The sequence below is a fragment of the Nicrophorus vespilloides genome, unplaced genomic scaffold (assembly GCF_001412225.1).
Source record: "Nicrophorus vespilloides isolate i.1.1-1 unplaced genomic scaffold, Nicve_v1.0, whole genome shotgun sequence".
NCBI classification, from domain to species: Eukaryota; Metazoa; Arthropoda; class Insecta; order Coleoptera; family Silphidae; genus Nicrophorus; species Nicrophorus vespilloides.
The window spans coordinates 114,421-141,339 of record NW_017095973.1 but is presented as its reverse complement, the minus strand read 5'-3'; the positions used below and the strand labels follow the sequence as shown (position 1 = coordinate 141,339).

The window sequence follows — 26,919 nt, the reverse complement described above, 5'->3', positions numbered from 1 at the left end:
AAAAAAAAAAAACTACCCAATGCATGCAGATATACACACAGTAAAAATGCTTATGTATTGAAATCATGTTATGTAAATTTATGGCGCAACAATTATTGATTTCCTCCGAAACCTCCCCAGACGTTCACACACACATTTGTGTATGTCTGTTGATATTATACAGGACGTTTACGAATCTCCAGACAATATACAGGGCTTTACGAAATTAATTTTAAATAAACTGGTAATTAATTTGTTTGTGAATATTCATTTTTGTTAAGTATAAGCAAATGTACAAAATAAATTAAGTTTTTTTTTCAATTCTCTTTTTGGGGAAATTTATAACGATTTATGTTATTAATCAATAAATGTATGTCTATAAATAGCATCGCTTCCATCTTTGTTACCATGGTTACCATAGCTGCATCGATCGGTTCTAATATCCGGAATTAATCAATAAATGTATGTCTACAAATAACATCGCTTCCATCTTTGTTACCATGGTTACCATAGCTGCATCAATCGGTTTCAATAATTTCAATATCTAATTATTAAATAGATTTTATTAAATTTATAGGTTATTATGTAATAAAATTTGCGATTAATTTGTTTTTTTGTTTTTGATACTGTAAATATAAATAAATGCGTAACTAACTTCGTTACCACGGTTACTCAATTACATAATTCGTTTGAAATTAATTTGTTTTGTTACTTGTTACATCAAATAACGTCTTTAAACAAATGCGCAACTGTGGTAACCATGGTAACCGAAGCTGCATCGATCGAATGCGTTCGAATCCAGGGCCCTGATCATCATATAATATAGATGTCATATACATTTATAGATTTTTGATATATTTATAAAAGTTGTACAAAATAATACATCATTAATTGCATTTTCTTAACTTTCCTAATGAATATATATATTATGTTAATGATAAGAGAAATTCCGATTTCTAATTAGTTGGTTACAAAAAAATAACAATTGTTACCATAGTTATGGTAGCTGCATCGATCTGCCAGAGCCCAAAATTTGTATATAATACTTATGTTCTACAGCATTTGCATATATTATTTTATAATTCAATAAATAAGTAAGTTAATTCGAATCATTATTACATATCAAATAAATTCTTATATAAGAATATTGATTTGTAAATTATAAAATTTGTTATTGCAATGAATACCAATACTATATTCAAAGACTGGGTGTTATTTTTCTTGTTACCATGGTAATCCTAGTAGCTGCATTGATTTGACTGGTACCCAGAAACGGAATCTCTCTACCAAATGCATACGTATTGCATAAGTATTTATATATATATGAATAAGTCAATAACAAATATAAAATGAGCGTCATCTTTGTTACTATGGTGATCCTAGCTGTATCGATTTGTTCGAATCCAGAGGTCAGATATTAATTAAATATAGAATGATATAGAATATAGAATAAAACATGACAATATAATCTAATCATCTAATTTTGTAATATTTCAATGTAAATGCAACAGTTATTAATTTTCTATGAAAACACCCTGTATATTTGTACACGGTACAAATGTAATCATTATATTTATAATAATATTAAATAATACTTGTCACATTTACCAATAAAATTGTCATGAAAACTGTTGAAAATTTGATAAATTTGTTGTATAATTTCTTTTAACAAATATTTATACGACGCCATTCAAGTTGACAAGGTGACCATAGCTGCATCGATCCTTTATGGCCAGGATCTGACAAGTTGCAATGCGCATGTTGGAAACCATGGTAATAGCATAGCTACATCGATTTTCCTTCATCTACGTACATTATATATTATATAGCAATGTTTATTGAATATAATTCATTTATAATTATGTTTAAAATGTTTTTAATTTAATATTAATTGTATTAAATTATAGATTTTTTTAAAGTGAAATTAACAAAAAGTACATTTTACTGTATTTTTATTGGTTTCTTTACATTATTTATTGTAGGATTTTATATAGTAACAGGACGCCATTTTGTTACCAAGGAAATCAAAGCAGTGTCAATCTTTTCCATCCGAGCTATATATAAACCCGACGCCATTTTGGTTGCCATGGCAACACAATTGTAGCTCTATCGATCTGTTTTTAAAATCTGGATTTTAATTGAAACATATTTAATTAATATTATGAACTTTCATTCTTAATACTTTTTTTTAATCTTTTAAATGTAATTATGATATTTTGTTTGTTTTATAACACTATTATTATCAAATTAACCATATATATTAAAAATGTTAAAAATCTAATTAATTGTCAATTTTTGACTAAAGAATATTTTAATTTGTAAAATATTTACAAGTATGCGCAACAATTATTGATTTTGTTTGTAGTCACTCTGTATATAACTTACAATACTTCCAGACTATATACATGGTGGACAAAGTAAAATAGGATGGTTAATTTTTAATACAAAAAAAATTAATGAGTATTTCATTTAAGAAAAGTTAATAATCAATAATATGAAGGAACAACTTTGGGGCCCAATTAAATTTTGTCAAATCTGTCGATTTTTGGACAAACTAGGTTAAAAATGTGTAATTTTTATTTAGTACTTGTAAAAACATGTTATTCCACTACGGAATCACTGAGAAAAACAAATCTTGGAAATAATTGCACTTTATGTGGTCCACAGTGGAACCACTAGCACACAAAGGGTTAAACTTGAAACAGATCAATACATCTAAATCGCTATTGTAACCAAAATGGCTGAGATATACACATACTTGTCGCCATTTTGTGGTAACCAAGGAGATAACAGCTGCATCGATCTTGCCTAGTCCAGGTTCCGGACACTCAATTTAAAAACGTCATTTCTATAACCATGGTAACACGAATCTAGCTGCATCGATCTGTTCACATTTCCATCCGTATTAAATTCCTTTATAATTATTAATTTGTTTTATTATTAAATTAATTTTTAGTTGTTGTAATTTTCAATATTTTAACCATAAACTTAATTATTTACAAAAACAATTAAAATAATGGTATTTCTTTGTATTGCGCAACCATTGTAGTCTCCTTGGAGACACCCTATATACACATAATCACAGCGTTCTTGTAAGTCCAGACAACATACAGGGTGGATCTACTTTTTTTTATAAACGCTATCAAATATACGTCTTTCATATTTGTTACATAACAAATTGCAAGTAGACGGTTTGGTCACCATGGTAACAGCGTAGCTGCATCGATCTGGCCTCATCGAGTCCCCGGATTTTCAATACATAATATAAATATATAATGTAAACGATATTTATGTACTTATATAATTATTAACGCGACGCCATTTTGTGGTAACCAAGGTCATCCTGGCTTCCATTTAGATACCATTCTTGAATTTTAAATCCATTATTTTTTCGTGAGCCCCAAAAATTCTCTATTGTATAAAACTGTCCTATATGTAATCAAATACGCAGTTCAATTAATACATACGTAAATAGATGTTGCGCCATATTGGTTTCTATGGTAACAGCTGCATCGATCCGGTCTCATCGAGTCCCCGGATTTTCAATATATAATATAAATGATATTTATATACTTTTATAATTATATCAGCAAATCTATTTCATGGTAACCAAGGAAACAGCAGCTGCATAGATCTGTTAACGATGGATTTCCATATTCAAAATCATCTCTGGTAGCAAGTACCATTATTAATAATAATATTATTAATAACGGTTTGAAATATTTACAAAAGGATACAAAAAAACATCTTAATAGAAACGTGGCATGATGTTAAACACTGCGCAACAATTATCGATTCTCTTTGGTAACACCCTATATATAAACGCAGTATACTTGTGCGTCCAGACAACATACAGGGTGGATAATATTATATTTTTTTTTGCTGTTTTTAATATTTTTAATATAAGAAAAGAAATACTTTAATAAAATGCGTCATTCGTATTTAACATGAAAATTCACAAATAGATGTTGCGCCATATTGGTTTCCATGGTAACAGCTGCATCGATCCGATCTCATCGAGTTCCCGGACATTCAATATATAATAATATAAAAGATATTTATATACGCGACGCCATTTTGTGGTAACCAAGGTAAACATTAGCAGCTGCATTGATTTGTTCATGTTAAACCAATAACAAGTTTGAATTATTTACAAAATTATATAATTTTTTTTTTAAATGTGCCCTGATGAGAAATATTACGCAACAGTTATACTTGGAAACACCCTATATATAAACACTGTGACCTTCTACGACCAGATAAGATACAGGGTGGATAATGTTCTTTTTTTAATCCTTTTAAATATGAAAAAATATAATTGAATAAAATGCGTCATTCGTATTTAACATTTGAAAATTTTCAACTACGACGTTGACGTTATGCTATACTCTGGTAACCAAGGTAACAGCAGCTGCATCGATCTGGTCTCATCGAATCACATTCAATATATAATATAAAAGATATTTATATACTTTTGTAAATATATACGCGATGCCATTTTGTGGTAACTAAGGTAACCAATAGCAGCAGCATCGATTTGTTCACTTTGATATCCTGGATTTCCATACTCAAAATATTCTTGCATACTTATTCATTATTAAACAAAACTTATTTATACATCTTTTATATTACGAAAACATTAGCTTTCGCATATATTCGTTAGTTTCCGTACTGACATTGTAGCTGCATCGTTCTGATCTCATCAATTGTCCAAAAGTTCATTTTTATATACTTATATGTACATATGTAATTCCATTTTGTGGTAACCATGGAAACAGCAGCTGCATCGATCTCTTTTAGTACCGATTCCGGATGCGCAACATATAGATATAATTAAATACATAGTTACGGTAACCATGGTAATGTGAGAAGAGCTGCATCGATCTGTTTGCTTTCCAGATTCCCAGATTTTGTTAATCAATACACAATATATTTATACAATCAATGAAAAATGAAATGAACATAAGAAATTGTACGTTTCTTGATTATAATTGAGTATTTCATTTTATTGTGCAACAAGTATTGATTCTCATGGAAAGTCACTCTATATATGCATGTAAACCCGTGTTCCCATGTAACCAGACAGTATACAGGGTGAATCTTCAAATTTTCATTGATTTCAAAAAATCTAATGATTAGATTAGATTTTTAAATTCTAATTATGACATATTGGTTTCCATGGTGATATAATGGATGCTCCGATCATCAAGTTCCCATAAGTCAATACAAACAATACTACATTTTTTTTGAACAAAAGTATGAGAAAATTAACATGAAAAATATTAATGAATTATTATTAAAATTATTATTTTTTAATTATCAACTAACTATTAGTAACTAAAATTATTTATGAAATTTTATATCTTTTTCTAGTAAAATTGTCAATAATGAAGTTTTGATAATAAAGTATGAAACATAATATATGATTTGGTCATAGTTAATATATTAAACTTTTTTAGTTTAAAAACTCGAAAATTAGATGATATATTATTTTTAAGTATTTTTTTTATGAAAAATTCAGATTGGTTTTATATATTTGTAATTACACAAAAAATTTCTAATTAGGGAAAAAAAAAAGAAATAAAAGTATGACAAAAAAATAATATGTGGATGCGCCGGGTAACTTGGTATAAATAGCCCAAAAAAAACATTGAAAAATTTAGTTTTTAACTTATATTTCTATGTTTTATTTATAATTATAATGTAAACTAAGAAATTAGAGAATGGAAAGAAAAAATAAATAATTAAATGTTGAAAAATATTTGGTGGAAATCGATTTTCGAGGTCTGTCTGTACGGAAGCCCCGGGGATTTCACGTGCAGCTCAACATGATGTCGTTCTTTATTTTATTTTGGCTATTGTATTTTGTGTGCGTTGTGTCCGTGTTGCGTCGCGTGGACCAAATCAGACATTGGTTGCGATGGGGACGATGCATCCCACGTACATTCTGCACGTTCTATTGCATGCAATAAATTAAATGCGTCCCGTTGACATGCGCCCGCCCCCACAGGTGGAGGAAATCCGGGGTGATCGATGAATTGCAGCCCCCGGATGCACTCTCATTGCGCGTCCGGAGCTATCGAAATCGTGAACAGAACAGCAGCATCGCATTTGCATACAGCAAGCATACAACTAAACACCAAGTCACCGCTTCTGAAGGTATTTTAACTGTTCGTACAACAAAAGAAACTCATAGTGTTTGGTGTCCACTGTTAATACTTAACAATATATATAAAAATAAGAGAATGCACTTAATCATTTTTGACTTGATGTAATCTTGATGTTGCTTATCGTTTCATTTATTAATTTTTTTTTACATTTAAAATTAAACTACATGTTAATTAATTTTATTTTTTTTTTTAAATCAAATTCATTTTTAATTTTTTAATCATATTTTTTTTTATTGAATGCTGAATGTTGTTTAAATGTTCGTAGAATTATACAAATTGTGTGTCTGTAATTTAGTTTGAAAATAAATGTAACTTTGTGTGTGAAAAAAAAAATATATACAATAAATCTAGTGGTTTACGCGCTCGTTGCCATTTTGAAAGGTCACATCTGTCAGCCATCTTGTGGTGATCAATAATTCGTAGCCCCCTCTGTTGCATGCGATTGTGAAATAATGAAAAAAAAACAATTTACTAAGTTTATTTTTATAATAAATCACATTTATTATTAAGAAAAATAAACTAAGATAATGTGTATAATCTGACATATAGTTGACGTCAGCAAATCTGCGATTTTAAGATAATTTGTAGTCACTTTTTAGACAATATTTTTCATAAAACATATTTTCGATTTAATAAGGATAATTTGAAAAAAATAAACTTTATTTTGTGTGTCTGACATTTCAATGACGTTAGTAAATTTTAAATATTGATTTAAAAAAAAAATCATTAAGAAATTAATTAATTTTGTGTCTGACATCAACAAATCTGATAATTGTAAAAAATGTTGCATTTAAAAATATAAGTGTCAAATCTGACATTTTGTTGACGTCAGCAAAATTGTATCAATCAATAATTGTCCGCCATCTTGTTGCACCAGTAAACTCGATGTTGCTTATTTTATTTTTATTTGTTTGTTTGTTGTCGTCGAATGCTGATTGTTGTTTAAATGTTGTAGAATTATTTAAAAAAAAATATGTATGTAATATAAATTTATGTTGTAGTTGACTCGTGTATCTGTTAATTGTATTATATAATAATTGTGTATGAAAATAAATGTTGTTCATTTTGTGTTTCCTGTGAAATTTGTGTACGTTGCCACAGCCGTCTTGAAACTATCAAATTTGGCAACCATTTTCTCAATCATTGATAGTTTTAATTTTTCATTTCGATTTAGTTTTACAATTTCTAAAAATATTACTTAATTTTGTTGCAAATTGTCAAATTAAATATAATTCTGGTCGATGTGTTTCCGCATAAAAATGCAGACGCCATTTCCATTGCAGATCGATAATGATCCGCCATGTTTGCTCACGTATACGAAATATACTCCTAGATTTGTTTTGTTTTTACAGAAAATTTGTTTATTATCGAATTCATTATTTAAATAATTAGCTGAAACTTTTATTAATTAGTCGAAATAATGCGAAATTGTATTGATATGTAACGGATTGGTAAAGTTAAGCAAAATTTGTTTGTTTAATTTGCGCAAATGGTCAAATTCATTTCGATCTCAGAAACGTCAAACTCTATTTCGAAAACAAATGACGCTGACGCCATTTTCGTTGCTAATCGATAATTGTCCGCCATGTTTGATGACGTAAACGAAACCGATTCCTAGATTTATTTATTTTTTCTTTTGTTTTTACTATAGACATCAATCCTTCGTTTTACACGGTACTCGATTTACACGGTTTTCGTATAACACGGTTTAAAATAAATTAAATAAATGTTAAAAATAATTGATTTACACATTTTTCTCTGTGAAAAAATCGTGTAATATTAAAAAAAAAAAACGTATTAATTGAAATAAAATTAATTTATATTGATGTTTGTCATAGTTCGAAAATAAAGCAATGTTTTGGTAAGTAAAGAATGAAAAATTGACAATTGTTAAAATTATTTAACAAATTATCAAATATCCTTGAAATAACGTGACTGCCAAACAAATCAGTAAAACAATTGAAAAAATCTAAATTTATTGCTTCAATTGTGGGGGTTCTTTTTTTTATAACGTTTAACAAAATTAAAAATTATTGGACTAATTTTATTTAGTATATACAGGAATGATGTAATGTGAGTAATTTTTAAAGACTTTTTAAAATTAAATAAATATTTATTTTTAAATTCAATTCAAAACATCTTTTCAAATATGCAGATACTAATACTAATATGCAATTACACTGAGAATATGATGATTTTTCGATTTCGACGAAGTTGTATCTTTCTTAATAGTTTTTAGACTTAATTTCAAGATCCAGACAACTGAATCAACATCGGATGGTAGTTATATTGAGATTCATTCTGTGTATTAAGAAGTTTTGATGATGATGTTTTGGATAAGATATTTTTTAATTCTTTGGTAGGTACTAACGGAACTGCTGATTATTTGATCTTAGGAGGCTGTGAAAATGTCGAAGGCCGGCGGGGCTACGGGCTCCAAGGAGCTCGAGACAGAATCGGATGCAGATCCGGATTCGGAACCTGAAGTGGCTCCAAAACCGAAACCGAAGAAACGGGAAAGACGGACAGGCAGGAACTACCTCCTGATGATCTGGAATTGCGTCCTTTGCGTAACGTTCGTGTACACGGTGACGATGATATACAGGATCATCAACGAGAAGCAACCGTACTCCATGTACCAGAGCAAATCTGAGCACAAAGGAAGCAAACCCATGGTAAAGCTACCATCGTACGTCAAACCTATCCACTACAACGTCACCATAAAGCCGTACCTCCACAACGGCCGCTTCGATGGATCGGTCAACGTATCCATAGACGTGCAGAAGACGACCAAGGATTTGATTTTACACAGCAAGAACCTGAAGATTGGAAAAGTCAGCGTTTTCGATGGAAACGCCACTGAGTTGAACATCGAGAGCATCGATATCGACGAGTACAAAGAGATCATGAAGATCACGATGAAACAAGGATTGGTGACTGGGAAGTACAGAGCTGTGATCCCGTTTTCAGGATCGATGACTACAGTCGGAACTCGTCTCACTTTGACCAAATTTGAGCACAAAGGAAAACAAAGGTAAAATTATAAAATTTACAATAAATCAATCAATTATTAATTAATATCAATTATTAATTATTCAGGTTATTTGCTACTACAAACATGGGAGATACGGGTGCCAGATCCATCTATCCGTGCTTCGATCAACCAACCATGAAGGCTACGTTCTCGTTCAAAATCATGAAACCGAAGCCCAAGAGATTCGTCGTAGTCTCAGTAATGCCGGAAGAGGTAAATTATCCTCAAAATCATCAAAAAAATATTTAACAAAAAAACTTGTTTCAAAAAGGGCGAACCGGAGAATATGGAAATTGGAGATGTAATCAAGTTCGCGAAGACCAATAAGATGGCGACGTGCATGACGGGATTCACCATAAGCGACTTGGATAATCGTCAGGAGAAGTTGATGACTCCTTCAGGTCCCATCACCGTCAGACTCTTCGGAAACAACATCAAACTGGTCGATTCGTTTAAGCTCTCGTTCGAACTTCTCAACTTCTACTTGCAATATTTCAACGTGAACTATACCATCCCGAAATTGGGTACGACAATTACATAATATTAATTATAATTGATTAATTCGATTTTTTAAATAGATATTCTGGGTTTACCGGAACTGCGTTTACGTAGATCCACCATGCATTCGGGATTCATCACGATCAAAGAAGACGATTTGCTCATCGATCACGCAAACACTCAGAGCTACGACGTGCAGTGCGCGACCATGCTCATAGCCCATGAACTTGCCCACAACTGGTTCGGGAATTACGGTAAAAAATACAATAAAAAGCAATAAAATTCACACTAAAATTTGTTGTTAATGTAGTGAGCATGAAGTGGTGGAACGACGTTTGGTTATACGAAGGCTACGTCTCCTACATCGAGTACAAAGCCATGGATTCGGTAAAACCGGATTGGGGATTGGTAATCTTTGAAAGTTTGATAATTTGACGTGTTTTTCATTGTTTTTTTTTCATTTTTGCAGATGGATCAATTCCTACTTGAAAGCACCCAACCGGCTATGTACTTGGATGCGGAACCCAACACCAATATCTTGGATCGAAAAGTTGAAACTACCGGAGACCTCAAACGCATCTACGACCCCATATCATATCTAAAGGTAAAATTTTACTTAATCCAACCATTAAACACTTTTGACTTAACTAATGTTGCTTATAGTTTCTTTACTAATAGCGTTGAATTTAACATTATTTTAGTATAAATGGAAATTAAAGTTTTCCAACTGTTCTAATCTTCTTTTCCAGGCTGCAGCAATATACAGGATGTTGGAACATGCGGCAACTGAACCGGTTTTCCAAAAGGCTACCACCAATTTCCTCACCAACAACGCTTTCGGAAACGCCGGCCCTCGAGAGTTCATCAACGAGGTACACGAGTTGGCCAAAGACGACGCTGATATTAAGAGTTTCATGAGCACCTGGACATCTCAAAACGGAATTCCCGTCCTCACCGCGACAAGAATCGTCGGCGGATATCGACTCACGCAAGCCAGATTCCTCTTAGAACCCAACACACGAGCATCTTCAGTGACAAACCCATTCAAGTTAGTCACAGTGTTCATTTACAAAGATGAAAATGTATTTATAAATATTTTTTTAGGTACAAGTGGACCATTCCTATAACCTACACCACGGATAAATCCAAAGAACCTTCTTTGGTTTGGTTCAATCACGACGATCCATACAGTAAGATGAAATAAATCTTAATGGAATTGTATAATTGTATATTGTTTTCAGTTGATATTTACATTCCTGACGCCGAATGGGTTAAGTTCAATCATCATCAAATCGGCTATTATCGCGTCAATTACGAAGATATAGGGGATTGGATGACGCTGATCAATAACATACGAAGCTTAGATATATCAGATCGAGTTAATCTCATCGACGATTCATTCTCTTTGGCCGACGCTGAGCTAATTTCATACTTGATACCTTTGGAATTGACTAAGACCATGGTCGATGAGTACGATTACGTGCCTTGGCACGTGGCGACTCAACATCTGATCAAGCTGTGCCAATATCTGGATGGAAGCAACCTCTCTGGTCACATCAAATCATTCCTGGCGAACGTAATCAACAACGCCTACGCGAAATTCTCATGGACTGACGATTCCGAATACAAGCATATCGATAGGTAAATGCATGCAAAAGTACGCCATCTCTTATTAACGTCCGAATCATTGCAGATTGGCCCGATACGCCGTCTTCTACATGGCCTGCTCCATCGGCCATACCCGTTGCCTCCAGGAGTCCCTGGCCACCGTGAACTCCTGGATAGACGGGGAGATTCCGTTATCCGTTGAACTGCGCAAACTCATGTTCCATTGCGGTAATTATACTTATGAAGAAGAAAAAAACTACAATTGTTTATGCACTTAATTTGCAAACAGATCTAGATTCGGCTGTGCGAGAGAGGATTTGGGCCAAATTCGTATCAGAAAACGGACCCGAAATTGTGAACTTGACCCTCTACGAAACAGTAATCCAATACTTCCAGCTGCTTCTACAATTCATGTGAGTCTTTCAAATTTGCAATGTTCAGAAAGTAATATTGAAATCATTGATTTTTTTTTATCTTTTACAGGTACAGCTTTTTCCAGAAGGTCGGAGTTTACGAGATAAATTCTTCGGGCCTCAACACGGGTTTCGATATGATCAAAATGCCGTACATCGATGAACATTTGCATACCCAAATGGTGCGCTTACAAGAACTAACTATAATTTCGACAATTAATTATCTCAACATTTTTTTTTCAGATGGACAAATTCTTGAAGCAATTCCCCGAAATCGGTTGCCAGATGACCGGCAACAAGGAGACGGAGGAGATGAAGATGAAGGAGGATGAGGAGAAGAATAAGAAGAAACCGGACCCTGCGCAGATCAAGTGGCTCAAGAAACACGAGCTATTGATCGAAGCCTTCCTCAAGGACAACCTATTTTAAAATGCACACATTTGTAGTAAGTTTTGAAATCTGAATGTATTATCTATTAGCTTTCGATTTAGGTTCTACTAGCTTATTAAGAATTAATTAATTAATATAATTAAGTCGTGATGAGCGAAATGCAAACCATTCGATACTAATCGACACATGTCGTCTTTATCTCTTGCGCAAACCAGCAATGGTCTTTAATATCTGGAAGTAAACGATTTACAACAAAAAAAAAACTTTAAAAAAAATGGATTAGGATAGAAAACTTTCGGTTTTATCGGGGCTCATAATCTCGGAATATTCGTGTGAATAGAAAATGCATCAATCCATGAAAAATAAGTAGAGCAATATATATATTATCCCGTGATAATATGTATATTTAGTTAGATCGTAAGGTGTATTGGACCTAGTTTTAATCAACGTGTGTTGAAATCTAGTTAAGTTAGTTTTTAATTAAACGTTTAAGTGAAGTGAATGTGACTAAAATAAGGACTTCTCCGCACAGGAGCTTAGTTTTAAGGACAAACAAGTACAGTGAGATTCGTTAGAGCTGACCTCAGGATACGCACAACAACATCAACAAACAACAACATCTACAGCATCCGCGATCCTAGTGGGAAGGACTCTTTATTTTCCTTTAGATATTTAAGTTAAGATTTAAGTTAGATTTAAGTTCAATCCGATGACCTAAATTTAAGAGATTATTTAATCCGATTACCTAAATTTAAGCAAACGCGCGGTTAAGCTGCGCGTTTTATCCTAGACATAAGCGATGTGATCTAAATCCTAGATAGTTTTTAAGTGTGTATACGGTGTGGATAATTCTTTACCAAGACGTCTTTCCATCAAGATGACCCGAATCCAATTTCGCCTCAATACGAGCCTTTTTTAACCAAAAAAAATAAATAAACGCTTCAGTAGATACGCAATCAATTTTGATGATTTTCGAGCCTTTAGGAAATAATTTATTATTAACTAAATGAATTAATAACAACAATTCGGTGCTTGGGTACAATTTTTCAGAAAGCTTCTGTAGAAAGTTGAAATTTAAGGAATTTAGAATGTGACAAGATTATCTTAAGGTATTGCATTAAGGGCTTATTAGGCAATCTCTTTTGTTTTTTTTTGACGTTTCGACGTCAAAGGCTTTTATAGGCTCCAAAGCTGACTCTTTCTAGGTTTAGGTTAGATTGTTAAGAGATTTTAAGACTATCCTGTTCTCGAGAGTTAAGACAATAATGGAATAAACGCTGAATTGTAAAAAGAAAAACTAAAATGAAAAAAAAAATCGCGCGTATTGAGATTGGATCGGATTTGGGTTGTGCAATTGATTGTGTGTTTTGCAATACTCGTTGGGAACGGTGTGGATGGGGTTTATAACATTGTTTTGTCATCAAAATATGGCAATGTTTGTTATGATTAATTAATGTTAAGAGAATTGTGTATGCCGACTATAGTCGTGTGTATGATGATTCTACTTTAGCGTTTAAGGACCTTAGTTAAGACTCGATTGCGTTTTTGCCTATGATTTAGACGTTAAAAACACAAAGCCGTTACTCCTCTATTGTAAGTACATGATAGGTCGGGTTATAACTTGTAGATAGATGCGTAGATCGAAGGGTGTTTGTTACACGATTCACGGCCATCTTGCCCACTAATTTAAGCAGATTCGATTTAGTTGATTATTCAAGTAAGTGATTGAAATAAGTACATCAAAAGTCAAGTTTTTCGGTTCGAAATTACCACTTCTCTAGCTGAAGCCTCTAAACCTAGCTGTACAAAAAAAAAATCGGCAGGGTGCATATCCGGCAAGATGGACGTTGATCGGGGGGAGGTAATTAAGATTTAGTCATAGTTAATCGATAAGTTAGGTTTTAAGGATAACTTGATTTAACTTGTATAATTTTCGGCGTTTTTTAACCGTAAGTTAGTGTTTAAATAGATAATTGTTCAAGTCATATCCGGTCGGTTGGGAGAGTTAGGGTCACCTCACGCAAGGTGGCGGTAACGTCTTTCAGTTGACCCCACCTAGATAATAGTCCTTGCGTTCTAATTACGATGATTGATTTCGAAGGTTTGGCGGTGAGATTGAGAAAAGCGTTGTGTTCTATGCAGATGATGACTGATTGCTGAGATGGCTAGGAATGTAAATAATGTAGCTGTCTGCTTTTCAGTTAACTAATATAATTTCCGTCGTTCGATCCAGCATGCTGATCGTTAGTTTAATATGCTCACTTAATTAAGAACTAAGTTAGGTTAAGTATAAAAGATGCATTTGGTTACGTCCGCTTTATGTTCACACTTCGGAATGGTCAAAACAACAAAAGAAATAAACAAAATGTCGATGTTGTCATCACATTTTTGGGATACGATGTCAAATATAATGTCAAATGGTTTAGCTTTAAGGAAAAGCCTCAGTTTCGATTAGGCTTGTTTCACAAACGTTATCTATGCAGTTGGCAATACAGAATGGATGTAATGATGTAATCTGTAAGTTTAAGAGTAAATGAGACTCCGGCGTTCGACCGGGCATTTCTATTCAGTAGATTTAGTCGGTGTTTAACTTAAGTCACGTCACGTTTGCAGCTACTGCCAAGTCACGACAAAAAAAAATCACATACGTCCAAATTCGCCGCATAACTATTTGTTTTTTTTTATCTTCATTGTCGTCAAAATTCGTAATTGCGTAAACAACATCTCGTGTCTAAATTGACGTTTCATAATCAACGACGCACTTGATTTTCTTCCATCAGTCAAAATCAAATCTCCAAAACAAAATTATGAAATTTCCAAAATTAAAAACTATAAACTATTGAATATTCTAAATTAATTCGGTTTATTGGTTAGTCCGAGACTTTCTTCAGCACTAATAATCGAATAAATAATAGAAACATCAGAACTGAATTAAATAAAGACAATAATTGCTAAATTAATATGAAAAACTAACATATTTCACTAGTGACCTCGCTTCACGATTTCTTCTAAAACTATGTGAGACGAAAGTTTTTCCTTTTTTTTTTATTAAATCACCTAAAATAATGATAATAATAATAGAATCGTTCGTAAGATATGATGAAGACAGTACAAAGCTCAGAATGAAAGTACAAAACTTTTTGTTTTCGTAGAAAGTAGCTGCAGATCGTGACGCGTTTTATAGCTTTTAAGCTTTGTATTACGATCATACAAACGAAGTAGCGCATTCAAACAACAAGATTCAGCGCTGATTATGTAAATGAAAGTCTGATATTGTTTAGCATAAGGAATAACTAATAAATATATCACGTGGCTAACGGTGAGATAGGTTTAAATATGTAGATTGATCAGAAGTTTTTTTATCAAGGGGGAAGACATTTGCAATTACATCTTTGATTAGTTTACAAATTTTTCGGATGATACAAATTAACCATCAATTATCAACAATATCCGCTGAATTCCTAAGCCTAAAATCAAGCAGTTAAACAAAAATGAACTTTTTTGATCAAAATGTGGTGCAGCCTTTGTCTTTCCTTTTATTGGGAAACAAAGCATAAATCTTCTGATGTTAGTTATAAATTGTAAGTCTATGATTTTCTTATGGGATTTAGTTTGGAAATTACGTTTGTCTGGAAGTCGGTTGTGGCAGGTACGGATTGGAAGATTGATTGATGAAGGCAACCAAACCAGCGTCATATGTACATATTTAGATTTCTAAGTGCTTTTTTCAGTTATTCGATATGATTTTCATAATTTATCAAGCCCAGGTTTCTCTTCGTGATTAACCTTGGAGCATAATAATATCAACGGTTACAGATCTAGTTTTAAGCGTTTGAAGCGCTCTCGGTCGTTTGGATCTACACGAAAAAAAAACTCTTAACTTTAGGAAATCTCGTGATTGGGAACAAATTGGAATCAGTCAATGGATTGAGGTGAGCTGCAGAACAACGGCAGTTTTTAATATATATAAAAAAAATTTAGCTAATGTACACAGACACGCGCACAATTGAGTATTTCCAAACGATCGTCGGCGATTCAACAATGTAGTTGTAATCTAGTTTTTTAAGGTGTTTATTGGAACCTAATTGTAAGTGTAGAGTATAGAAAAGTGTTTTCATTTAACTACTATAATTTTTTCCCGTTATTCCGAGCGCGTTCGTGAATAGTGGGCCTAAGAAGGCTGATATGCGTTCTTCTTACGGTGTTTATTCTAAATTAGTTTTAAGTTTAGCAGAGGTGACGTTCAGGATTTTGCGACTTTTGTTCGGAGTCGCATATCGGTGTGGTATATCAACCAAATGTATGAAATAAGACATAATAGGAGCAATAAAACGGAACCGGGTTCGCAACACGCATTCGCCGTAGCACCGGTTTCGTCCTTATTTAGCTTTAGGTTATAAGTTAGATACGTTTAAGCACTTCAAAGCTAGTCGAACGTAAAGTTGAACTTTTTGAAAGGACAACCGTCACGACGTGCACAACACGAAAATCATCGCATACGTCATTAAAAGTCAAATTACTGTCAAATTACCATCTTTCAAAAAAAAATCCCTAAAGTTACAATAAACTTCGGATATTTTGAACAGCAACCATTTTTCTTAACGATTAATAAAATCCCAGTGAATACAGCTATATGAGATTCGAACATCGAAATCTGAATTTGCAATACTTAAGTCGCATATTCTAAAAATAAGTGATTGATCGACTACGTTTTTTTTTGTATAGCGATTTAGGCCCTTCGAACATCTTTTGGAACCAAATTGATTGACTTTGTCATCAATAACAAAAAAAAAACTGATTCAAAACGTTTCTTTCGTAAGCGTCAATTCACTTAAGCCTTTGCAAATTTTATGGAAAAAAAAATCGAAATCCCTCGAAAGTTTCGAAATTTTTTTATTGACAAAGGCTATTACGTTTTGTGTTTATCGTAGATTTTGGTAAAGTTATTAATGTGCTGAGATTTTTGACAACTTTAGGGATAAATTTAAAAAAATATAATAATTCAAACAATCTTGAGATTGTTTGATTGTTTGACAAAAGTGAATTTGGATTTTGGGAGTAACTTGATTTTTTTTTGATTAATGGGAGGATCCTAGTGGATGTTGCACGTATCGTGTGGGTTTTGTTTTCTTTCAAAAAGTCATACTTTTACGTCACCGCAAAGAGCGGAGGTGTTGTGTCAACAAGTAGTTAGGTTAAGGTTACTTAAGTAAGGTTAAGGAATTAAGAATCTTGGTTCCCCACAAGTCGGGAATCCAGATTAACTTTTTTAAGGAATCTCGTACAAGGGATTCTTTAAAATTATGCAAGGAATGAATAAAAATAAAGATACGCGACCCCCGCGGGCGGGGTCGCACCCAATCCTCTCGAGGATGTCATAATGACAGATGGGAGGCGGATTTGAGACCCCGAGGGTCCGATTCGTTCTCTCAAAAAAAAATATATATTTAAAAAAGCAAAAAAAAATTAGTTTTAGTAAACGTAGTTTAGATCTATCGTTTATTAATTTGATATACGATCTTTAATATTATGCCAATATCTGTAGTCTAATATAGATTTTAAGGACCTGTAAATACCTTGGTTTTTACTGATCACGCGCAGCCACTTCGCTGGCTGCACCTTACGCATGGAGATGACTAATTGAAACTTTCGACTAGTCTAGTTCCAGTATTGATGATGTGTTATTATAAAGCACGGAGACCGTCGACATCCTCACGGTTTCCGTTCGAAATGTAGCTTCCTAAGATTACCTTAATGATATTACGCAACGCGGAAACCATCGTTATCCTCGTGGTTTTCGTTCGAAATTAAGCTTCCTAGTTAGTTTGTAAGTTAGATTTAATGAAGGTGATACGGACTGGGTGTGTTTCATCCACTGCTGCTGATAGTTCACTTTTAACATCTGACGTAAACTATATATTCATATTTCACTAGATTTAAGTTTTTTTGCGAAATATCCGAGAGATTTGCACCGAAAAACCAAAGTTTTCTAACAGATTCAACAAAAAAAAAATATATAAAAAAAAAATTGTGCTTATCTGCCAATATTTCGTTACTTCCATACTTAACTAAAGACGACATAAAGTTTCGATTCCTAACGAATGATGAGCATTTCGCGCTCAGTTTTCTCGTTCTATATGTGTACAAGGTGTTGTCTAATTTGTTGTCCACATTTTCAATCTCGACTAAATTATCTGGACAATGATAATCTGGCGGAGATCGAATCCGTGCGATCTAGTCTTAAGCACTCTGTCCTTCGCGGACCTTATATTATAACTTATATAATTGCATGTCGATGTTGTACCAAAAAAAAACTAAGAAAATGGAACCAATTTTTCTCTTAAAGCAAACAAAGAAATGATACAAGAAAACATTAGTTCCAAGTTCAAGTTCCAAACCTCATTATTAGTCGACGTCCTGTTCTTTCTTGGAGAGAATCGCTTCGTTTCGATTTGCTAGGATTATCTTCATTGAAATATCTAAGCTCGCCGCACACCTTCGATTTAAATTGCTCAAAAAAAAACAAACTATAACGAATTCAGCAGTCCAAAATTTTCGTCAGATAACGCCCAATTCAGGTTAAAGTTTGATTCAGAGGTTTTCAAATCGAAAACAATAAATATGGCACTAAAATTAACAATAACTTGAATTTAATTCAATTAAACAAGCAGAAAGAAATATGGCACTAAATACAAACGGTTACTAAATATTTTCAGGATTAACAAATTCAAACTGAAACATATCGAAAAATTATGAGTATTAAGAGGAGAAAAGTATGTAAATGATGATGATGAAAATATTCAGATTTAGTTGGATTCAAAGAAGATTAAGAAACTTAAGAGTAAAAAAAGGAATAAAATAAAATAATGGTACTAACTAGAAACGGTTACTAGATATTAAGAATGTAAATGATGATGATAAAAAGAGAGAATAAGTAATTAAGAAGAGAGCTGAAAGAATAGAATTTTAAGTATAAGTAATGCGCACAAATAGGACCGGTATTTCCAAAGTAAAGGATAGTAGTTGCTATGGTAACGGCAGTTGGAGAATGAGGAATGTCGAAGTATAAGAATTTATTAAGAGGTTGGTAATAAGAGGAAATGTTGACAGTTGAAACATCTTGAATGTCAAAAAAAATTATTGAAACAGAAAATGTCAATGTAAATATAAGCAATAGAGATGAAATGTCAAAAAAAAATTAATAATAACTGAAACAGCTTTAAATAGGATTTATTAAATGAGATGAAATGGTGATGACAGCAAATGACAATATAAATGTCAAAAATTGAAACATCTTGAATGAGGATTTATTCGAAGTAGAGTCAATGAATGAAATGTCAAAAAAAATGTAGGGAATTGAAAAAGGTTTAAAGAAAAATGTCTTGGAAGATTGGAGATAGAAAATGTTAATGACAGCTAATGTCAAAAATTGAAACATCTTGAAGAGGGGATTTATTCGAAGTAGTGATATGAATGAAAAGTCAAAAAAAAATAGTAAACTTAAAAGATGATTGATTTGCAGATATAAATGTCAAAAGTTGAAACATGAATGAAATGTCAAAAATAAATAAATAATTGAAACAGCTTAAAAGAAAATAGATTTGAAGTTTGGATAGAAGAAATGACAGCAGATGTCAAAAATTGTAACATCATGAAAGAGGATTTATTTAAAGTAATAATGTCAGAAAATATACAGAAGTTATAAAAATTAAAAGGAATTGAATTGGAATGAATAAAAAAGAAATGGAACTAATTCTGATACAAAAAAAAAACTTACTACTTGTTAATAACAATATGAATCAATAGTAATAAATACAACTGAAAAAAAATGTGATAATTCAATAATTAAAGCAATGAAAACCTCTGGAAAAACGTTAACCTAAATGAAGAAATAATACACAACAATTTTGGATATACATCAACTTGAAGATACAAAAAAAATGAATAACAATAAATAAAACCCAATTAAATTCATGAATCTAAATTAATTGAATAGTCCATAGAAAATAAATGAATGAATAAAATTTGTACACTTGAAGATTAATTATGAAAAAAAAAAATGTACGAGAAAATCAAGTAAAAAGAAATAATGTGTAAGAAGAAGAGAAAATTTGGTGAAATGACAGAAAAAAAAGTGTCCCATTCGATTATGAAAAATTAAACTATAAGAAAAGCAACCGAAATACCTCATAAACAGATCCGGTTAATCGATGAAAATAGTTGATTTATTAAATGAAACCACATGAAAACTATGTAGAAAAAGTTTGTTGATAATCCGAATAAACGAAGAACTTTGCGTAACTATGGTAATGGAATTTTCCGAAAACAAAGTCCAACGGAATACTTCAAAGCAAATTTCAGCAGTATTTGTATATAAAAAAGCAAAGAATTAAACATATTTTCAGAAGGAATTATTCTAAAATAAATTAGGGCTAAATTTTAATAAACAGAATCAATTGAACCAACTAAAGACAGTTAAGGAAAATTGGGAATTATCAAGAAAATGTTAAGGAGAAAGGATGAGTATGTATTACCGTAGTCTCTGGAGGAATAGGACGTTAAAACAAAAGAAGTTACAGGGTAAAGACGATTTGATCGAGAGAGAAAAAAGTGTGAGAAAGAGAGAATCGTTTTACATATGACTAATAATGAGTGTCCTATTGATATTATTGTTACGATTATAGATATTACGGTGTTGCTAAAAGCGTCCTCGCGTCAAATCGATGAAGAACTTGATGGAAAGAAAGAGAAAAAAAAACAATGAGAATCAAAAAAAAAATAATTGTGAATCAATCGATTTGACTGAAACGTGGACGTCTCTACTGTAACTGAATACGCTTATATCCTTTGATGTTTAATTGTAAGTTGTTGGATTCAGCTGAAAAAAAAAGTAAATGAATGAATAAAATAGTTGGTGATTCGATGGCGTTTCTAAATTTCACTTTTTTCTGCATCGGTTTGCGTGATTTGCGAACATTCAATCAACAAATAAAAACCAATTGGCATATCAATCGTTAATTTACGTGAACAAAAACGCCGTGAATCCAATCACCAATTATGAATAAATAAATAAACGAAGTAAAAGAAATGAACAAAAAAAATATTATATATATATATACTAAATGTATTTTTATAAATTAATTGTTTTGATCGACGATGGAAATCGTCGATCGAAACGTTAATCATATTCGAAAGAAGAAGAAAAAAAAATGTAATTGTACGTTAATGTCTGTCACATTTATAAATATATGTATACACTTCTTTGGGTCGTTTGGTCGCTGGGTCGAGGCGGTATGTCAAATTTACAGAAACGAATGATGATGACGACGACGATGATGATGATAATGATGATGATGATGATTATACTAGTTTTGATAAATAACTTTGGAAGAGTCGCGGCTCAGAGGTCAACGCCCACACTACTTAATTATAATTAATGATACTTATCAACTGTAATACTTTTGGCGTTTGCCATTCTTCGGAGATGTCTTCGGAGGCGCACAAGAACCGAGTCTAAAGTGTGGCATCTCCGGCGGAACGGCAAACGGGTTTCTTCTTGCTCAATGTGTGAATTACCGTAACAGTATTAAATGTTTGAAAGCATCAGAACGTCTTTATTATTATTTTTCTCCTTCCTCCCAGATTCAACTAAATCTTTACTTGTTTACTACTTAGAGCAGCGGTCGGGGAACTGGGGTAAATTACCCAAAATGGGGTAAAAATGAAGTAGTAGTAGTTCTCTGACTACTTTTCAGATCTTGATGTACAAACTGTGAATTGGGTTGTAGATCCTTTTAAATGTGAAATTACTAACATACCAGAAGAACTTCCAGGTTTGGCAGAGGCAATTCTTGAACTTCGATCGAATACTGAATGAATCACGTATTCAATTTGAGACCAAAGTAAATCTGTCGTCTTTTTGGTTATCAAAGGCTGCAAAGGCTTTCAAAATTGCACATGAGGAGGCGATAAAAAAAATTGCTGCCATTTGCAACAACCTACCTTTATGAACAAGGCTTTTCCACTCTAATGAACATAAAAACGAAAAACAGAAATCGATTAAACGCCGAAGACTGTATTCAAATTGCTCTTACATCAAAAATTCCCAATTTTAAAGTAATTATATCAAACATGAAGCAACATCATTTTTCCAAAACCTGAAGGGGGAAAGTTTTCAATTAATTTTTGTTTGTTCCAATTTAAGAATTTTATTTTGTTTGTCTATTACTATTTGTTACTATTTTCATTTAACTCTTTTTTATAAATATGTAAATGTAAATTAATTCAATAAATAATGTTTATTTAAAATTTACATTGATTCTTTTCTATTCAGAATGGTTGGGAGGGTAATATCGACATGCGCAATAATATTTTGGGGTAATGGTTAAAAAAGTCCCCCGACCGCTGACTTAGAGTCTTGTTTACTATTCACAATTTTTTTTTATGAAAAACCATAATTATAACAATAAAAATCTTGAAGATCTTGGATAAACCACCAACACTTGTAAGTTAACTTCATAATATTTAATACTGAATAATATGTTATTTTTTTTACAGTAAAACTGTTTAAACTTCAAACAAACATGTATTTTGTAAGATTTCAGCGCAAATTGGAAGAAAGTAGAAGATTGAAAATCGTCTTCAAAAGACCTAGACATAGAATGGGAGCTTTGTCTGTTAATTTTGCTCTGATTCTAGGTTCTGGTCTAAGGAAGATGAACTTGCGACGTTGAAATCTCCATAGAAGTTAAGGCAAACTCGTATTAGATAAATAATGTTTATTTTTGTGTTTAACTTATATATTTAAAATTATAATATTTAGTCTTCGATGTAGATGGATATTCTTTTCGTGAAGATGTCGTGTTTGTTTTCCATCGTTTGGTAGATCTGTTTGTTGGAGAATTTGATGTACTCGAAAGCATCGAAATGCTCGAAAACGAGGATATCGTTGAATCCCCTCTTCAGGAACGGAGCAGGAAGATACAGCATTTGTTGAGGACCCAAAGTGCAGTACCTCGACAGCACGAAGCCGTTAACAATGACGATACCTTTATTCCAATCCCTCATATCCACGTAAGTGTCTTCAGGTTTATCTTCAAGGTATAACTTGGTTTTGTAGAGCGCAGGACCTCTGTAGATGGACGACGTAAGTGGATGCCAGTTGGTCAACTTTTTGATCCATCTGGTTTTAAATTCCAAAGGTATTATAACCCAATTATCAACGGATTCGTTGTTCAAGAGTATCGGTCCTTGCCACAGACCTTTGTACTGGAAGAACTGATGGTGAGCACCAAAGTTGACACGTCCCCAATTCTCAACGACCAAATCGAGTGTTGCATTAAGATATTCAGAGTTTATTTCCAATTCGGAATCCCTCAATCTCCAATAACCGAAGCCGTTAAAGTCTTTCACGCTTTCCAAAATCTTGGATTTCAAAGCGCCATCGATCAAAACCATGACCGTGTCGCAGACTCCTCCGACTATCGTCAAAATGGAATTAGGTGGGATGTAAATATTCTCTTTTCTGTACACTATATAGCCGTAGCTTTGACCCGAGTTATTGTTGATTGGTAGCGCTTCCATTGGGATCACGGTGTCTGCGTATATCCTGTAAGGTATTTGTTCCAACATCTCGAGCAGCGTGAGCTGATGCTGAATCTCTATAGTCTCATAAGCCACCTTCCTTTTCAACTTCGGCATTGGCGGTATTCTCGTTCTGATTTTATTGTAAATTCGTATCAAGTTCTTCGCGCTGAAGTACTTTTGCGTGTAATCCCCGCTCTCTGAGAGCGGAGCGTCGTAATCGTAGCTGTTCGTGTCTGGTTGGAAAGCCGCATTTCCCAATTCCCTATTGAAATAGTTCGCTCCGTTCATGAAGCCAAAACTGGTTCCTCCGTGGAACATGTACAGGTTAACCGAAGCCGGAAATCTTAAGATTATACCTAAAGTGTAGACGAAATCGTAATCGGGTATCGCGTTGTGCGGTTCGCCCCAATGATCGAACCATCCGGTCCAATATTCCATCACCATCAATGGTTTTCCCGGTTGGTAGCTCTGTAAAATTCGTAATTCTTGTCTGGGATCGCTTTGGAAATTCCCTGTGAATAAAGTGTCCGGGATTTGGCCTAAATTCCCTGCAGATGGTCCATCCGAAGTGAACAGAAGCTCAACAATTCCGTAACCCCTGAAGATCCTCTTCAAACCCTTCAAGTATCGCGTATCGTGCATTTTCAAGCTACCGAATTCGTTTTCGATTTGAAACGCTATAATCGGGCCGCCGTTGGTGAATTGTAGCACCGTTAAAATCGAGAGTAAAGTCCTGAAGTATTTCTCCACGTAAAACATGAATGTGGCGTCGCTGCTCCTCAATCTCATCTCGCGATTCCTCAGCAACCAACTGGGCATTCCGCCGAATTCCCATTCAGCGCAAATGTAAGGACCAGGTCTTACTATCGCGAACAGATCCTCTTCTTGGGCCATCTTCAAAAACAATTCGATATCCAGAAACTTCTCGAAATCCGAACCTCCCGATCCAAAATCGAAACGATCCGCTTGAGGTTCGTGCAGATTCCACGGGACGTACGTTTCCACCGCGTTCAAACCTGCGGCCCGGATCTTCCTCAACCTGTCCCTCCAATATTCTGGTGGTACGCGGAAGTAGTGCATGGCGCCGCTGAAAATCGTGATGTTTCTGTTGTTCAGCGTGAAGAAGGGCTGATTCGCTGAGAGCCCACTTTCGATCCCTCCACGGGTGTAATGTTCGTACAGAGTAGGCAAACTCATCGATTTGACAAATGTCATTGTGACATACACAGTTTTTATTGTTTACAGTTTGACAATAACAAAAATTTACAAATTATTTACGCGTTTCAAAAATTTGCTTATCGGAGAAGGTTAATGAGGTCGCGGCTTTGAAGTGCTCGAAGATGACGATTTCGTTCTTTCCCTGCTTCAGGAACGGTCCAGGAAGGTAAACGGATTGTTGCGGTCCAAGACGCATGTGTCTGGATAAGACGAAACCGTTCGCGATGATTATACCGGTGTTCCAATCTCTCATATCGATGTAAGTATCTTTGGGTTCACCTTCGATCTCGAGGATGGCTTTGTACAAGGCCGGACCGGTAACTTCCTTCTGGCTCTCCCAACCGGACAGCGAATTTGTCCAGTTCGTCTTGAATTCCAAAGGGATTAACTCCCAATCTTCCAAAGGGTTATCTTCATTTAAACTGACGTTCCCTTGCCAGATTCCTTTGTATTGCTCGAACTGACCCTGAAGACCAAAATTGTTACGAGCCCAATTCTCCACGACCAGCTCTAAAGTTGCTCCCTCGTAAGCCTCATCGCCTAAATACAGTGAAGAATCCTTGGCCTTCCAAAAACCGAACCCATCCAGATCCGCTTGACTCTCAAGAACTTTGCTCTTCAATTCGCCGTTGATCAAAACGAAAACGGAATCGGTAACCCTTCCTCCGATCTTCAAAGTCGATCCTTGGGGAATATTCAAGTTAGTCTTCCTGTAAACTATGTAACCGTAGCTTTGTCCAGCGCCGTTGTTGATGTCCAACAATTCCATTGGTAAAAGAACGTCGCTTTTGATGTTGTGCGGAGCTTGTTTCAACGCTTCATCGAAGCTGATTTGCTTTATTTCGGTAATATTTTCGTAAGCGATTCTCGGTGTTAAAGCTGGTTCTTCTGGAAGCAAAGTCTTTACGTCGTTGTACTTTTCGATCAGCTCTTTGGTGATGTAATATTTATCGGTGTAATCGCCGTTTTCGTTCAATGGAGCGTCGTAATCGTAGCTGTTTGTGTCGGGTTTATAGGAATCATTATCTATACCAATATCCATGATGTTGGCTCCGTTCATGAATCCGAAGCTGGTTCCTCCGTGGAACATGTACAGATTAATGGAAGACGGATATTTGAGGATCCTTTCGAAGATATCGGCGAAATAATCGTTCTTTACTTTGTGATGTTTCTCCGCCCAATGGTCGTACCATCCGGACCAATACTCCATCACCATCGAAGGCTTATCCTTCTGGAAGGTCTTCATGATATCCAGGTGGTCTTCAGGATCGGCGTCGAAGTTCCCCGTGTAAAGAACCCCATCGATCTGCCCCAAATTACCGAACGACGGTCCATCCGACGTGACGAACAGCTCCGTCAATCCGCCATCCACGAACATCTTCTTCAAACCGTTAAGATATGCGTCTTCCTTAATACCCATTGAACCGAACTCATTTTCAATTTGGAAGGAGATGATTGGACCTCCTTTGGTGAATTGGAACATGGTTAAAATTGCGAAAAGAACCTTGAAATATCTCTCCACGTGACCCATGAATTTCTCGTCGCTCGTCCTGACTTTCATCCCTTTTTCACGCAGCAACCAGCTGGGAAGACCGCCGTATTCCCATTCCGAACAGATGTAAGGACCTGGACGCACTATAGCGAACAAATCCTCCTCTTGCGCTATTTTCAAGAACTTCTCCACGTGCAGAAGATCTTGGAAATCGCTTCCTCCGAAACCGAAATCGTATACGCCGGGCTCAGGTTCGTGCAGGTTCCAAGGGATGTAAGTTTCCACAGTGTTCAAACCCGCAGCTCGCATCTTCCTCAACCTATCCCTCCAGTACTCTTGGGGAACCCTGAAGTAGTGCAAAGCGCCGCTGAAGAGCGTTATGTTCTTGTTGTTCAAGGTGAAGTAAGGTTGATCGGCCGATAATCCAGCCGATATCCCACCACCCGTGTAGTGCTCGTAAAGCGTCGGAAGAGACATGATTATATATTTCACTAAATCAATCTCCGCAATTGCAGCGCGTTTTATAGGTTT

The 26,919-nt window shown here is 34.2% G+C and overlaps 3 protein-coding genes and 1 long non-coding RNA gene across 5 annotated transcripts in view; 1 reads left to right on the top strand and 3 right to left on the bottom strand.

Annotated features, from left to right (window-relative positions):
* The window catches only part of LOC108569024 (glutamyl aminopeptidase-like), a 13,398-nt gene extending 331 nt beyond the window's left edge, over nt 1-13,067 (top strand). Inside the window, exons 2-15 of one of the 2 annotated variants that reach the window (XM_017930404.1) lie at nt 5,990-6,138; nt 8,546-9,183; nt 9,249-9,396; nt 9,455-9,707; nt 9,762-9,935; nt 9,992-10,089; nt 10,151-10,285; nt 10,431-10,729; nt 10,786-10,871; nt 10,923-11,322; nt 11,375-11,517; nt 11,579-11,702; nt 11,773-11,884; nt 11,946-13,067. In XM_017930404.1, coding sequence (XP_017785893.1) covers nt 6,013-6,138; nt 8,546-9,183; nt 9,249-9,396; nt 9,455-9,707; nt 9,762-9,935; nt 9,992-10,089; nt 10,151-10,285; nt 10,431-10,729; nt 10,786-10,871; nt 10,923-11,322; nt 11,375-11,517; nt 11,579-11,702; nt 11,773-11,884; nt 11,946-12,131 — 2,922 coding nt within the window. In that variant the 5' untranslated portion in view covers nt 5,990-6,012 and the 3' untranslated portion in view covers nt 12,132-13,067. The remainder of the gene's footprint in view (nt 1-5,989; nt 6,139-8,545; nt 9,184-9,248; nt 9,397-9,454; nt 9,708-9,761; nt 9,936-9,991; nt 10,090-10,150; nt 10,286-10,430; nt 10,730-10,785; nt 10,872-10,922; nt 11,323-11,374; nt 11,518-11,578; nt 11,703-11,772; nt 11,885-11,945) is intronic. The other variant, XM_017930405.1, reaches the window with a different exon arrangement.
* A 1,699-nt stretch (nt 13,068-14,766) lies between these two features.
* LOC108569025 lies at nt 14,767-19,791 on the bottom strand. Its single transcript, XR_001891317.1, has 2 exons — nt 15,387-19,791; nt 14,767-15,284 (listed from the first exon to the last, which is right to left on the bottom strand). It is a non-coding gene; the product is annotated as an uncharacterized LOC108569025 (long non-coding RNA).
* Nucleotides 19,792-22,886: 3,095 nt separating this feature from the next.
* LOC108569027 (beta-galactosidase-1-like protein 2) lies at nt 22,887-24,915 on the bottom strand. Its single transcript, XM_017930407.1, has one exon. The coding sequence runs from the start codon at nt 24,891-24,893 to the stop codon at nt 22,911-22,913; it is 1,983 nt and encodes a 660-aa protein (XP_017785896.1). The 5' UTR covers nt 24,894-24,915; the 3' UTR covers nt 22,887-22,910.
* Nucleotides 24,875-26,889, bottom strand: LOC108569028 (beta-galactosidase-1-like protein 2). The gene has a single exon (XM_017930409.1). It carries the CDS (start codon nt 26,863-26,865, stop codon nt 24,949-24,951), a length of 1,917 nt encoding a protein of 638 aa, XP_017785898.1. The 5' UTR covers nt 26,866-26,889; the 3' UTR covers nt 24,875-24,948.
* Between the last annotated feature and the right edge of the window lie 30 nt (nt 26,890-26,919).